The following is a 14,619-nucleotide window of genomic DNA, read 5'->3' as shown; positions in this document are numbered from 1 at the left end:
CCCCCAATTATTACAGCCATTAGAATAAGCCAGTGAGATGCTAGGCTGTCGATGCACCCTGCCTGTTGCTCAGGAAGTAAATGGTGTTGCATTTCGGAGCTCCATCCTGCATGAGGACAAGCTCTGGCAGTTTGGGAGCACAAGGTCTCTACTAGAGAGCTGGGCTCTGGGATCCATCCCCGCAGAACTTGCTTCTCCTCACAACACCTACTCTCATCAAGAGAGGCGCCCCCAAGAGTGTGCTCATGCCGCACCAGTCCGGGCATTCAGGTTGTCCACTTTCTCTAGTGCACATCAAAAGCCTTAAAAATGGACAATGATCGATTCCATTTCTATGAATTTATTTTAAGGACATAAAATGTCTTTAAAAATGGAAACAACCTAAATGTCCTATAATGAGGATTTGGGATATGGTATGTTAATATAATGGAATGTTATACAACCATTAACAGCTTAGTTATAGAAACACATGATATTAAAGTGTTCACACTCAAAAATGGTTGAAATGGAGAATTTTACATTATATATTTTATACAATAAAGTGTTCTTAAATATTTTAAGTGAGAAAATCAGTTGCGAAAAATAATATAGTAGCTTCTCATTTTTGTATGTAAAAATGCATCCTAAAATGGTTAACAGTTATGTTATTTGCTTATATATTGCAATTAGTGGGTTGTTTTTTTTATTCTCTTTCATTTCTATATTTTCTAATTTTTCTTGTATGTTTATTTTATGTAAACTATTGGGGAAGAGGAATAGCTATATAGATGAATAGAAGGAGAGTACTGTCCTCCATTTATTTATATGACTTTTTAGTTGAGTTTCAATTCATTCTGCTTATTAGGAGAAAAACAACTGCAGAAGGAAATATTTGAGAGTATGTTAAAATATGGAGCCAAAATTCCACCAATATGGATGTCTAATCAGATTATAATGTTGAGATATTAAACAATTAAGCAATAGAAACATTTTTATATTGTTTAAGCACTTGATAGTTTTTCCTATGAGATTTTTAAAACCATATGCAAAAATAAGGAGAAGAATGGAGCTACACTGGAAGTGGTAATCCAAAATTTTAAAAGATAGAAGCTATAGTAAAATTCTCAGATGATAGGGCTATAAAATGATCTAACCTATCACCAGATTGCTTAGCATAGGTTTGGTTATTTTGACACTTTACCCCAGGGTATAATTTGTAGAAATTGGTCACTAATACATTTAAATATATCATCTTATCTCTGGTCAGTTCATCAGAGATTTAACTGGATACCTACTGTGTACCAAGGACTATGCTAGATGGACAAAAAGTAAAAAGGGAGGGCTCCTTTCTCTGTGTTTACTTGATTTAACAGCAAAGTGCCCAAAATCCATCATGGAGAAAGTGGACAAAGGGTGTATATGGCCAAAGAGGTTTCCCTAGACAGCTATCCACTCTACCAGGCACCCTTAAATCAGTCAGAGCACAGAGTGGGTACAGCCCCTTTCAGAGAAAGTATCTAAGTGTGTTCTGCTCGGAAGAAGTTTCTGTTTCTCATATAGTTTTGGCGTATTTTAACAGTTCCAATCATGGAACTACCCAATATCCTTAGCTCAAAGTGTAAAAAACGAAATGTGGATGTATTCACAGTTGATGTCTGTTTGAAATGCTTTCAGAGATATTTTTTACCAAAAATGGAGAAAACTTGTCAAACAGTATGCTGTAACTTGCTGTTAAGGATATCATATGTCTGTGAGAGTGATCCCAAGAACCAGACTGCCCTGCTTCAATTCCCAGTGTACTGATTCTATGTGTGCTTTTTAAAATTTTTCTGTGCCCCTTTCAACCACCTTTATAAGGGAGGCAATGATAATAATAGTTGTCTCATTATGGTATTTGCAAAGAATAAATGAGGTCATGTGTGGAATCTTCTTAGATCAGTGACTTACCTCTAGTAAGTTCTCAGTAAATATAAGCTCTGTAGTAGGAGTCATGCTGGTCATAATAGTAAAATAAAATTTTATATATAAGAATTCTCACTCCTTTAAATTTAAAAATTTATAGCCGTGAAACACACAAAATCGCAGTGTTTTACATTGCTGAAGGTCAAGAAGACAAGTGTTCAATCCTCTCCAACGAAAGAGGAAGCCAAGCATATGAAGACTTTGTTGCTGGACTTGGATGGGAGGTAATTCATTTCATTCAGTAGGTGTTTCTTGACCAGCATTATTTTAATATGTATATAAACGAGACATTGATTGTATATGTTTTTACATATGTTTTCACATTCAAGCATAACATGGGTAGAGTTCTGGAGTTGAAGAATTTATTGAATTTGACATCTTCTACCGTGTTTCCCCGAAAATAAGACCTAGCCGGACCATCAGCTCTAATGCATCTTTTGGAGCAAAAATTAATATAAGACCCGGTATTATATTATGTTATATTATATTATATTATATTATTATATTATATCATACCCGGCATTATATTATATTATACCTAGTCTTATATAACACCCAGTCTTATATTAAAATAAGATAAGACCTATATAAGACCTATATTAAAATAAAATAAATCAGCTCTAATGCGTCTTTTGGAGCAAAAATTAATATAAGACCTGGTCTTATAAGACCGGGTCTTATATTAATTTTTGCTTATTTTAATATTAGACCGGGTCTTATGTTAATTTTTGCTCCAAAAGATGCATTAGAGCTGATGATCCGGCTAGGTCTCATTTTCAGGGAAACACGGTATTAGTTGCATCTCAGTACTTTATACGTGAACTTTGGTTTCCCCTTAACTTTCCTCTGAATAGTATTTCATTTGCTTTTTATCAGAACTGAGTAGTCAGATCAGCTTACCCAGCCATAGACATTTTGTAGTAAAGAAGATAAATATGGGCAGAGAAACAATGGTTTTGGCCACAGTATGAAGAATGGAGAAGAAATCAATGACTTGATTGATGAAAATATGAAGAAAGTTGGATGAAGTCAAAAGTTGGAGTGAAAATAAAATATAGTAGCCATGATGTTTAACTATCAACCTATTTCCCTAGGGTAGATCTAGGATGACTGCTAATGAAAAAAAAAATTGTTTTTTCTTTCCTAAATGATACTCTGACAGACACATATATATATATTTATACACATGCCCACATACACATATATATGTCTCTAGGAACATAAATCGGAAGGAAAATATATTCCCATAATCTAAAAGAATTCATATTTAAAATGGAAATCGGCATATCTGAAATAATTTTTCTTCTTACTACTTTTGTTTTGGTTTCTTGGTTAGTTATTTGAGCTGTGGGAAACTGTGGGTGCATAAGGAAGACTTGTCTCTGAATGTTGAGGTTAGCAGGGGGATTGACATGGATGTGGGAACAAGGTAAGAGTACATTAAGGCTAAGACCACATAATTTCTAAAAGGTCAAGTAGGTTTTGATCTAAAAGAGTTATTACACTTCCAATAAATCATTGTCCTTCTTACTAATAAAGTTACATGTTTGTCATACAATATAATCATTATTTAATTAATATGTTTATTAAATCATACATTCTTAACTAGAGTTTTAAGAAAAGACTACAACATTAATTAATTCAGTGTACATATTGATTGTATTTGGCACAGAAGGATTTGTATATTTTTTATTGTGTTAGAATAGTTGCTTTACTGAAAGAATACTAGTTTATGAAAAGTAAAAAAAGAATGGATCTAAGTACTAGGAAGTAAACATGCACGCTATAGCTTGAAAAGAATTATGACTTACAGACTTTGGGCAGTGGTGTAAATTGGAACAACCCTTTAGAACAGCAGGTTAGCAGTGGCTGTTAAATTTTGAAACATCTGTACCACTTGACCCAACACCCTATAGAAACACTGCTTTGAATGCTCCGCTGGTTTGACCACACCAGCACTGTTTAAGAAAGCAGACAACTCCGTAAAACCATCAATAGGGAAACTGCATGTGTGTATACATAGGTATATATACCTATTTACATACATATATCTGCATTATACAAATATACAGAAGGGAAAAAAAATATGCACCAAACTTTTGATAGTGATGTTCTTGTTGGTAGGATCATGGAGCACTTTCATTGTTAATGTATCTTTAATATTTTTTGTCTAACTTTGTATTACATTTGTTTTCATCAGAAAGCTATAGAAATGAACACGATTAGATTTTTTAAAATCTACATTCCTGCTTAGTGAATAACACCAGCTAAATTTTAACCCTGACTCTTTTTCCTCTTTGTGTCCTGTGTCAGGTGGATCTCTCAACCCACTGCGGGTTCATGGGTGGACTTCAGCGCAATGGCAGCACAGGGCAGACCGCCCCTTACTATGCTACCTCAACCGTGGAAGTGATTTTCCATGTTTCCACTCGGATGCCATCAGACTCAGATGATTCACTCACCAAAAAGGTAAGGGGTCTGGTTTGTAGGTGAGGCTCTCCTAGAACCGAACAAAGGCCATGGCGTAACATGCATTGAGACTGGATGTGACCTCAGTGTCACTCTTCTTAAACTACAGTTATCAATCTGAAATACCCAGCTTGGCACAGACTAGATAAAAATATATGAAAAGCAATCAATCATTTTAGTCTTACATCCTGAGATTAAGATTTAGGAAAAGGAAGGATCTTAAATGTTGTTACTTTTGGATGTTCCCTCACATGATTATTAACTGACAGAAAATACCATTGTTGACCTCTCAGGCTGGCAACGGTCATAAGATGTAATGACCCTGGACTGGCCGAACTGAGAAAGCAGGCACCTCTCTTACTAGCTGTGGGGCAATTTGGCAATTCTTGTCAAAATGACAAGTCCAGGTGTGCTGCTGTCCAGTGGTCCCACCTTTCGCACTTAACTTGTGTTCTCCATCAACTTGGCCTTATGGGCAGTTTTCCCTAGAATTCAAAGGAAACCTCCTGTACCCTGAGGCACAGTACCTGGTAAGATCTCTAACCGTCCGCCCTTGTCATTGCCTATCGATCTAATTGATTCTTCTATTCCCCTGCCATTAGGCAGGTGATTGATACTGTCCAATGGGCCTCGCTGTACCTGCTTCATTTCTTTCCTCTGTGGTTTTGCTTTTTCACTACTGTAGCTACAGACCTCTGGACCATACTCGTAGTGGGCATCCGTGAATCTACTCATGGGATCTCAGAACTCAGGTCACAGCACAATAACCGACAACTCTCACAGCGACCAAGTGTCTTGGATGTGCAAAGCACAACTGGCTTTCACTCCCCGGCCCGCGTGTTAGCATGGCCTCCCACTGGCCATGAGTTGGCTCCCACAGGCATGGAAGAACTGCCTCCATGTCTTAGTTTTTTTTTGTTTTTTCGTTTGTTTGTTTGTTTTTTGTTTGTTTTTTCTGATGGCTGCCCTGGCTGTGGTATTCTTAGTGAAGGGGACCCTTCCCTCAGAGAATCTATTTCAGATTGCCAAGATCCCAGGCAGGGCTTTTACACTTCCATTTTATTTGCAGTACTTTGTAAGTTGCTTCAGACTCTGCAAATGTGTCACCATATTCTATGATTTTCTTATGACTAAGAACTATTTTGTTAAAAGATAGATTTATATATAAAATATTTTTTTAAATTATTTTTTAAGTAAAGTAGGATTGTCTTTTTTGAGAAAAGACAGTGTTTTCTTGATAAAACGCCCTGCAATAAACAATGTTCCAAGGCTTGGCTTGCTTGAAAGATTTCTTACTGTAATAGTCAAAATTCAGCTGATACCTTTTGCAGCTCCAAGATTTAGCATCATTAGTGACAAACTCTCTTTATCAGGATATCTCACAGCTAGACTAAAATCAGTCACAGTAACAGTAGCCTAGAGTTCCTTGTTTTATTCTAACTAAATTTTCCCTAACAGCTTAAAAATGGGCTGCAAAATTCTAACGTGTTTCATGCTCTCTTCTGCCCCTGTCATGGGGGCACTGTTTCAATTCTGCAATCCGGTCGCAACCCCGTACTGAACTCTTGATCCTTCACTGCAGAAATTTGTTAGCTCCTGCTAGATTAGATTTTTCACAGCTAATCTAACTGCTGTAGGGGTTTTCAGAGTGGGGACAGAGCTGTGCTATTGGATTTGTCCAATTCATTTGACTCCAGGACTATAATTGCACTTATGTCTTACAAGGCTTTTATAGCCTCAGGCTGGCCAGCCGCATAAAAAACAAATTGGCAGTGATACAGTATGAGTGAAAAGGGATGAAAGACCCACATTATCAGTCTCCAGGCAGCACTGTTCTGGCAGGAAGTTTCTTGGTTAATTTACAAATAAAACTTAGATTTTAGGATGGGCACACTGTCAGCTGAACAATAGGGATGTCAGGCCTGACTGTTACTTAGTAAAAGTAGCAGCCAGGCCCACTGAGGAGCAGGAATTCTTCAATCAAACAGACGACTCCTTCTGGAGCCAGCTGGCGATGTAATGTAATTAGTCGGGAAAGGAGGTCAGCCTATTAGGTGTGTACCATGACCAGTGTCACCAGTGCGTGCTGCCTGGTAGCAGCAGGCAGAATGGCCCAGGCAGAGGGACTTTAAAACTCTGTCAGGACAAGAAGTGGCAGGACATGTGGTTGATTTCTTAAGACTTAAGAACCAAGCATTTGTTCTGAGCCTGGTAAGCACCTGCACATTCTGGAGCCTGTTCTGCAGTTGAAGCATAGCTGGCAGGAGTGACAGCTCCATTCCAGGATGAGACTCCTACTGTCCTCCCAGATTACACACGAGTCACATCAACTTGACTTGTGTGCACGGAACTTGCTGGTGGATCTGATTTGAGGGCCTCTACTCAGAATTCTCCCAAACTCACAAAATGATGTCTCTGTAATGAAACACCCTTTAAATTGAGTAACACTTTGAAGTTCCCAGAGTATTATTCCCTTATGTTCTGACATGGCTGACAATATGGCCAGGTTAATTTGATTCATCTTACCTGCTTGTATACTTGTCATTGGCAGAAGTAGGTGTGTTTCTGCTCTTTGCTCCAGATTTATCAGCCAACTGGTTCTGTGGCCTTAGCACTTAAGTTTTGTGAGTGATCTAGTTAAACTGTGATGTGTCCAGAGGTCTGAGGCATGTGACATTGAAATCAGCTTTGAGATGATGAATACTGCATTATTACCACACAAAAATAGTTCTTCCTTAATTACCAAATTGCCATGCTGGGCGGATGAGTCTATTAGTGTGATACTATTCTCCCTTGCTGTAGTTCTGAGAATGCAGTTGCAAACAGAATTGGGTTATATAATTGAGTAACCTAATTTAGAAAAGGGAGAGTAACTGCAAAATTTCAGTAATCACTGTATTGCCTCCAAGCTAATGCCTTACAACGTATACTTCTGGATCCACAGGAGTGATCACGGGAGAGGTCACACAGAAGGTGCTGGCATTAGGTGGCAGCCCCACATTTGAAGGGTGTTTTGTAGGTGGGTTGGTCCTGTTAAGATGTTTATGCCAGCATTCTATCAAGGGGCACAGAACCACCTGAAAGTTTGGCTCTCTTTGTGGGATGAAGGGTATAGGTGTGAGTTCTGGGGCAGCCCCAGCTCTCAAAATTACCACCTGCTGGTCTAAATTCCTCCCAAATTTTCAATTTGATACTATTCGTATTTCCCTTGAAAACATGCCTTTATTGTGCTGCTAGTGATGCTGGCTATCATGTTTTCACTCCAAAAGCATTGACTTTGAGGAGTTAAGAGGTCCTTGAATATTTTATTGAAAAGAAAGAAAAGTTCTAACATCTAAGATGGGAACAGAGAAATAGAGATATTCAGTGTTGCTACAAGTACCCAGTGGTGTGTTTTTTTTTTTTTAAACTGTTTATGTGATGGATTGCTTGCTACCCTTTTAGCCTTTATATGTGGGAGTAGGGGAGATGTAGTGAGTAACTTTGCATTTAGAAAGTCATAGATGCCATTAAATTGTTCTGGATTATCGTGACTCGTGCTCGGCACCCACGGTTGCATTTGTCCCAGAGTCCATATTCAGACACAATGAAATCGTGCACCCCTCACTATGGGTACAAAGGTACAGGTGCAAGTCTCTTGAAAAAAAAAAAAAAAATGACTTGTACAGTCGTTCCCAGAAGTATGAGAGGGTGAAAAATAAGAAGGCATTGCAGCAAACCAACTTCTTTTGTAACCTTGTAAATGGAAAGGAGGCCATATTGGGGTCACCTCGAATTTTCCCTTTGTGGTCAAATAGTCTGTAAAGAAAATCTTATTTATACTAACATGTTTTCAATAAGTGGTATTCCAAAGCATCCTTTTTTATATTTTAAGACAAAGCTAAAACATTAGCTTTGATACAATATCTCTATTTTATTAAAGTCCCTCTGAATTTAGTCATTTTTAGGGCTCATCTATTAAATGAGCTAGGAAGTAAGAAATATTTTTTCATGGTGGTAGACAGTGTTCTTCTGCAGTGCGTGAAAGGACTGAAATCTCTAATTCTCAGTAGGTGTCAAAAGGCCCTCACCAGTCAGCCTTTATGGTTTTAGGATTTCAATTTTGGCCAACATTTTAATCTTTATAATCTGTTTTCTTTTAGTCACACTTTCAGGCTTACTCAAATGATTCATATATGGCTTTCTCCATCCCAGGATGGGCAGTCATTATGTGGGAGCTTTTATCATTGGTGTCATTGCATTTCAAAAGTCCCTTCCATGGAGGCATGAGAAGGCCCCTGGCTTGTTTTTAAACGTTATGGCCTCTCTGTATATAAAATGATAAATAAGTGGGCTAAACTGAGCTATGACAGCACAAATAGCTTTTGGCGTAGGCTTAGATAGTCATGAGCATAGAAAGGGTGCTGAATTGGGAGCCCAGCCCAGGTTTCCAGGCACACTCTGTACCCGCTCTTGCTCTTCTGCACCGTGGGTAGCCGGTGCCTTCACCTTCCTAAACCCCATTTCTTCTTGTTAGATAACAGAGATTAAACAAAACAATATGTGTGAACACACTTTCTATGCAATAAGATACTCTAAATGCCAAGTACTAGTGTTCTCATTAAGGAATTAAAGATTATTAAGTAATCTTTAACGACGATAATTTTCTACATACTTTTTAAAGATTTGTCACAGGTCTAGTTTTTATACATTTGGTGACAATTGTGTTATAATGGCTTATGTTCTATATTTGTATTCTTTTTTTCTTAACCATTAAATTGTCTTATGAAGCTCTACTGTTACATGGAATAAAAGACTCATGTTGTTAATTGTTTACAAACATGCTCAGCAATATAAAGCATAAGGCTTTGATGCAGAAGTAAAATTTAAGAAGTAAAAAATTTAATTAAAAAAAGGTGTTGTCCCCATCCAGCCACAATGTACCCGTGATGTTTGTAAACATCATTTTGGGACCAATGTTTCATAGACGGTGAGCTATGTTTTCAAGCCCTTGTGCTTTTTCAAATCTTCATAGAAGACAGTGGCATTGTAGCCTTTTTTAGTAGTGAAATATTTTGTCTCTGAGTATTATAATTCAATTTGTAAGCCACGACCCCTCATAAACTGCTTGTTATCACTCTGATTAATAAACAGCCAATTTGCTGTTGCAGCTCCGTCACTTGGGGAATGATGAGGTCCACATCGTCTGGTCTGAACACTCCAGGGACTATCGTAGGGGTATTATCCCAACCGCCTTTGGAGACGTTTCAATCATTATTTACCCAATGAAGAATCACATGTTCTTTATTGCGATAACGAAGAAACCTGAGGTACGTTTTCACCTCATTATTGACTGACTGTATTAACTGACTTATACAGCATTTGCCATATAATACACCGTTAGTAAAAAACAATGACATACATATGTTACAGGGGACTTTTTTCAAGTAGTGAATGTTTTACATGTATCTGAATTACACGTGTTATAGCAATTAAATATGAATTGGGATTTTCCAAAAAACCTTTCATCATGAGCATGGAATTCCATATTTTATTACTTAACCTCTTTGAAAATTATAATATTAAAGACATTTATGATTTTTCAAATGTTTTAAATTTTGTCATTTTAAAAAATTGTAATTTTAAATTTTGAGCATATTGATTATTAATAAGAGTTGAATGAACCCCATCTACCATTTTATGGATGGCTATTGTTTTAGAATTTAACCTCGCCTGATGGATGGGCACTGCTTGCCAAGCCTCCGACTGCTGGTATTGAGGGTCAATACTAAAGGGTTATGGGCATGTCCATGAAGAGGCTGGGCCTCTGTAGCGCAGCCCATGTGATGACTTTTAACAATTGAAGCGCCTTTCCAGAGAATCAGTTCAGCCATGTCAATTGGCATTGATCATGGGCATGGCTGGAACAGTCCGATGGTTATATGCTCTGTGCTAAATTGGCTGCAGTTTCAATACTTGCCATGCCTTTAGTGGTACTTTAGCAGTGATTTATGTAGTGACTTGTTTTTATTTTGGAATTATTAAGAGTTTTTTAAAGTTTCTTAATTAAGCATTTAGCATATTAAGTTACTGCTTCTCAAGAAAATGACTTGTGTATCTAAGCATGATATTAAAAATAATCTTCATTCACATTCCAAAGTGTCCTCCTAAAGGAGCTAAAAGTTACCATCCTAAATACTCTCTACTTTTAAGCTTTAAAATAATAGGTAATTGAGATATACTGTGTTTCCCCGAAAATAAGACCTAGCCAGACCATCAGCTCTAATGCATCTTTTGGAGCAAAAATTAATATAAGACCCGGTATTATTTTACTATAATATAAGACTGGGTCATATATAATATAATATAATATAATATAATATAATATAATATAATATAATACTGGATTTTATATTAATTTTTGCTCCAAAAGATGCATTAGAACTGATGGTCCGGCTAGGTCTTATTTTCAGGAAACATGGTACTGGGATTTATAACCTATCTAAAGTATTTAAGTGATGAGGATTAAATGAGCTAAGAAATGAAAGGTGCTTCCAACAGTGCCTGATCCAATGGTTATTTGTTGTTGTATTATTGCTATTATTATTTTTTGTTATTGTTACTACCATGAAACCAGAATAAATAATGAATCCCAAGTTCAACATGCTTGTTTCTCAGACTAGATACAGTATGGGTCACTCCTGAATTCAGAAAAGTTCCAGTCTGGGTGGTGAGGAGCCTGGCATAAGGGGAACCCTCTTCTCTATTCAGGGAGCAAAAATGCCAAAAGTTCTTCATGTTAAATATTTGTATTATCTTTGATTCAGGTCTCAGTGTATGTGAAGTTTTCACTTTTTTATAAGAAAATTCTTAGTGCTAATAACATTTGTGTTTGTCCCTAAAGAGTATTACTTTAATTTTAAGAATTAAACTGAAAATTTTAGTATTAGACAAAAATAAATTCAGTATCCAGAAGCTTTCAAAACTGGAAAATGTGTTTCTTTAGCATTTAGTATGGATTAACTGGCTTTATTAGTTCGTTTTCAGCATGGCTCTCTAAAATGTCACTTAATGTTTTAAAAAATGTTGCCTTTATTTTTATAGTATATAAAGAACATAAAAGGTATTTCAGTTCACTTAATAGTGTCAAGCGTGATTTTTTAAAAGGTATTACACTTATAGTGCATGAAAACAAGTATTAAGTTACCTTTTAAAATTTCTTTTAAAAGTGTATGTAAGTTTATAAATTTGGTCGTAAATTCTGACAAGATGAATAGAGCAAATCGCTTTCTTAATATTTCAATTCAAAAAGCCTAAAGGTAAGAAGAGAATAATGGCCAACTGGAAATTTAGTGTTATCCCTACATTTAAAGTAAAAACCATTACAATGTAATAAAATTAATCCAGACATTTCCAGGGCAAGTGTGGCTGACCTTTTGTTCACCAACCGCTGACCCCAGGGTGAATGCAAGAGGCTTGTGGAGGGAAAGTCTGTTTGTTTGGCTGCAGTCCCTGGTATTTAAATTGCATTCCCTAATCAAATGAAAAGGCTGTCCTCTCTATCAGGTTACAGAATCCATGGCAACATTTGGCCTTTTATATCCATAATGTTAGCCTTTTTGTTTGCATCTAAGTAGAGACACCTGGAGCAATGTTAACATTAACCGATTTAGCATTAATAGCTTCATTATATAAGAATTTCTGATCAGATAGCTGTTACTTTTGTTATATTGCTTCAGCTTGTATTGTTGTCATTTTTTATCTCCCTGCTTGGCAACCAGGCAATGATTTGCAAATTTTTTTTGTCTTGATTAATTAAGCAATATAATTATCAGTAACCGTGATGCAGTCTTTGCTCAACAAAGCTTCTGGGAGAAAACAATGGTCAGTCTGTTAGTGTGAATGCATTCCACGCGTCCCAGATGCATGAGGATATTATGGACAATGAGGGGAAAGGCCGCCTGTGAGTGAGGACAAAGGGTGCCACGCAGACTCGACACAGTGCACATACCGCCAGGGACATGCTGTGGGCTCCCTGGGACACAGACGCCTCGTTAAATTACAGCTAGTCAGCAGAGATTAATTCTCAGCCATTTGGTGCAATAATTTACCCATTCCCCAGTCTTTTAACTAGTGCTCCTTACTATGGAAGTGAAGGCTTTATACTCAAAAGGTTTATTTAACCTTGCCTACTTTTAGGGATCTCCACCAAAATCATTATTTTTGCTTAGAAATTATAATGACACAGCTGCTTGAAGTTGAGGAATATTCCTTTTGGGAGAGTAGGATTTGCACAAGTTTCAGAAATTTTAGGTCGAGTCAAAGACATTCTTTCAGCACCTGTATATTTCATCTGAATATAGTGTGACCCAGTGGCCTAAGTACATTTATTTTACTGGTCTCTGGGAAGCCATACTTCTCTAAGAATAATTTTAATCCTTTTTCAGGAGAAAAAAAAAAAAAAAAAACAACCTCATCAGTACACAAAAGTCCTGCTCATCGGATAGAGTCATGCATATTCAAATTGTACATTCATTCACTTTGCCTCATTAATAGCGTATGTAATAATGTAGGGCTATTTGTAATACAAGCTCACAAGCAGCATTGCTTCCAAATCCTTTGAAATTTAACATATTTCGCTTTTTCATTCCATACACCTCCCTTAAATACACAAATTACGTGTCTGGCAGAATTCGCCTCCTCTTAATAAAACACAGCATTTGTGAAGCGGTATGTTGAAGAAGTGTGGGTGTGCTTGTGTGAGTGTACAAAGCCCTCACGTCTGAAAAGACCTGCTCACTTCTTGAGCTTCTTATTGAACTTTTTAAAAATAAATAAATGAATAAAAATCAGTGTGCTTAGCAACATCATTTCATTGTGAAATTACTTTCAAAATAAGTCCATCTGCATAAATATCGACACAATAGTCTTTGGTCACAGAAAAGAAATGTGCTTCTGTCAGACTTCTGTTTTTTTCTGCTTTTATTACTATGTCAGCATTCAGGGAAGACTTGCGTATAGAGCAGAATGTGAGTGATTTAAAGGGTTTGTTAAAATGCCCAATTTGTTCTGTAGAAAAGTGATTCATAAAGCTCCCGTATTGCACTCAGTACCCATGTTGCCTTCCTTGTTTCAATAACTGAAAGTAATATTGGTGTTCAGAACATTTGCCTTTATGAATGTGTGATGGTAACTGCTAGCGCTTTTGGCATGTTTATCTTCAGGCACATTAGTGACTGGCTAGTAACTGACCAAAGGGTAGACGTGCTGAAGCAGCCTTGACCAGAAGCAGCTGAGACAAGAGGAAGCTTTGGTGAAAGGTCCTGCTTATCACCTCAACCAGAGTGTCAACTTAATAATTGAAAAACATGTTAATGTCCTCCAAAGTCTAGCACTGGTAGATACGGTCATAGGAGAACAATGAATGGTGATTCAATCATTTCTGAGAGGCATAGGCAGGAAAGAGTAATAAGATAGGAGATAGGACCCCAAAGTTCCAGCTCCAGTGCTGCCATTGGTATCTTGGGCACATCTCTCAGTTTCTTTGGACTGTAGCTTCCTCACCGTCACATTCAAGTTGGGGACCAAGTACTCTCTCTCTACAGAGTCCTTTCAGGGATTCTAAGTGCCCCTTTAAGACAATGGGCTCTTGCTAGATCCTCTTGTTCCCATCTTTTCTTAATTTGTCCCAACTCACCAGGCTGCTGTTGAGGTGGTAGCTGGCTCCCTTGCAGACTCAGCAACTACTGTGAGTATGTATGTGTATGTGTCCCTCTTCAGGATGACAGCTAGCCCAGGAACAGGTGCCCAGAAATGCTGGTTACGGCTGATGACCAGAAGTCACAAGACCAATTGCACATGAGAAGCTGAGAGTAGCCAGTTTTGGTACCTGTGTTTGAAAGGAAACTTTTACTAGTGTGGCTTCATTATGTAGGGAATGTGTTCCTCTGAAACATGGCTATGTCAGTTTCTTTCTTTTTATTTCATATGTGTAATTTTCTTAAATATTTATCTCAACGCCAATGAAGTAACCTTTTTGAGATTAAGTGATATACTTTAAAATACTCAGGGAAAGTGAGTTGTTAAGCTTTGAATATATAATGAATCATTTATTTTGAAAAGATAATTGAAAATATTGAATAACCAGAATTTACTAAAATACATGATTAAATGGATTACTGCAATATGTTCTGTTTTGGTAATTTATTATTATTGTCATTGTTATTATTT

At 37.1% G+C, this 14,619-nt stretch overlaps 1 protein-coding gene across 5 annotated transcripts in view; it reads left to right on the top strand.

Annotated features, from left to right (window-relative positions):
- Positions 1 to 14,619, top strand: part of RALGAPA2 (Ral GTPase activating protein catalytic subunit alpha 2) — a 332,722-nt gene that overhangs the window by 220,507 nt on the left and 97,596 nt on the right. For all 5 annotated transcript variants that reach the window (XM_019712539.2, XM_019712535.2, XM_019712536.2 and 2 more), the window contains 3 exons: positions 2,042 to 2,165; positions 4,255 to 4,410; positions 9,561 to 9,719. In XM_019712539.2, the coding sequence (XP_019568098.2) occupies positions 2,042 to 2,165; positions 4,255 to 4,410; positions 9,561 to 9,719 (439 nt within the window). The remainder of the gene's footprint in view (positions 1 to 2,041; positions 2,166 to 4,254; positions 4,411 to 9,560; positions 9,720 to 14,619) is intronic.

This window comes from Rhinolophus sinicus, linkage group LG13, assembly GCF_036562045.2.
Source record: "Rhinolophus sinicus isolate RSC01 linkage group LG13, ASM3656204v1, whole genome shotgun sequence".
NCBI classification, from domain to species: domain Eukaryota; kingdom Metazoa; phylum Chordata; class Mammalia; order Chiroptera; family Rhinolophidae; genus Rhinolophus; species Rhinolophus sinicus.
Note: the sequence above shows the minus strand (reverse complement) of the source record. Positions and strands in the feature narration are given on the sequence as shown.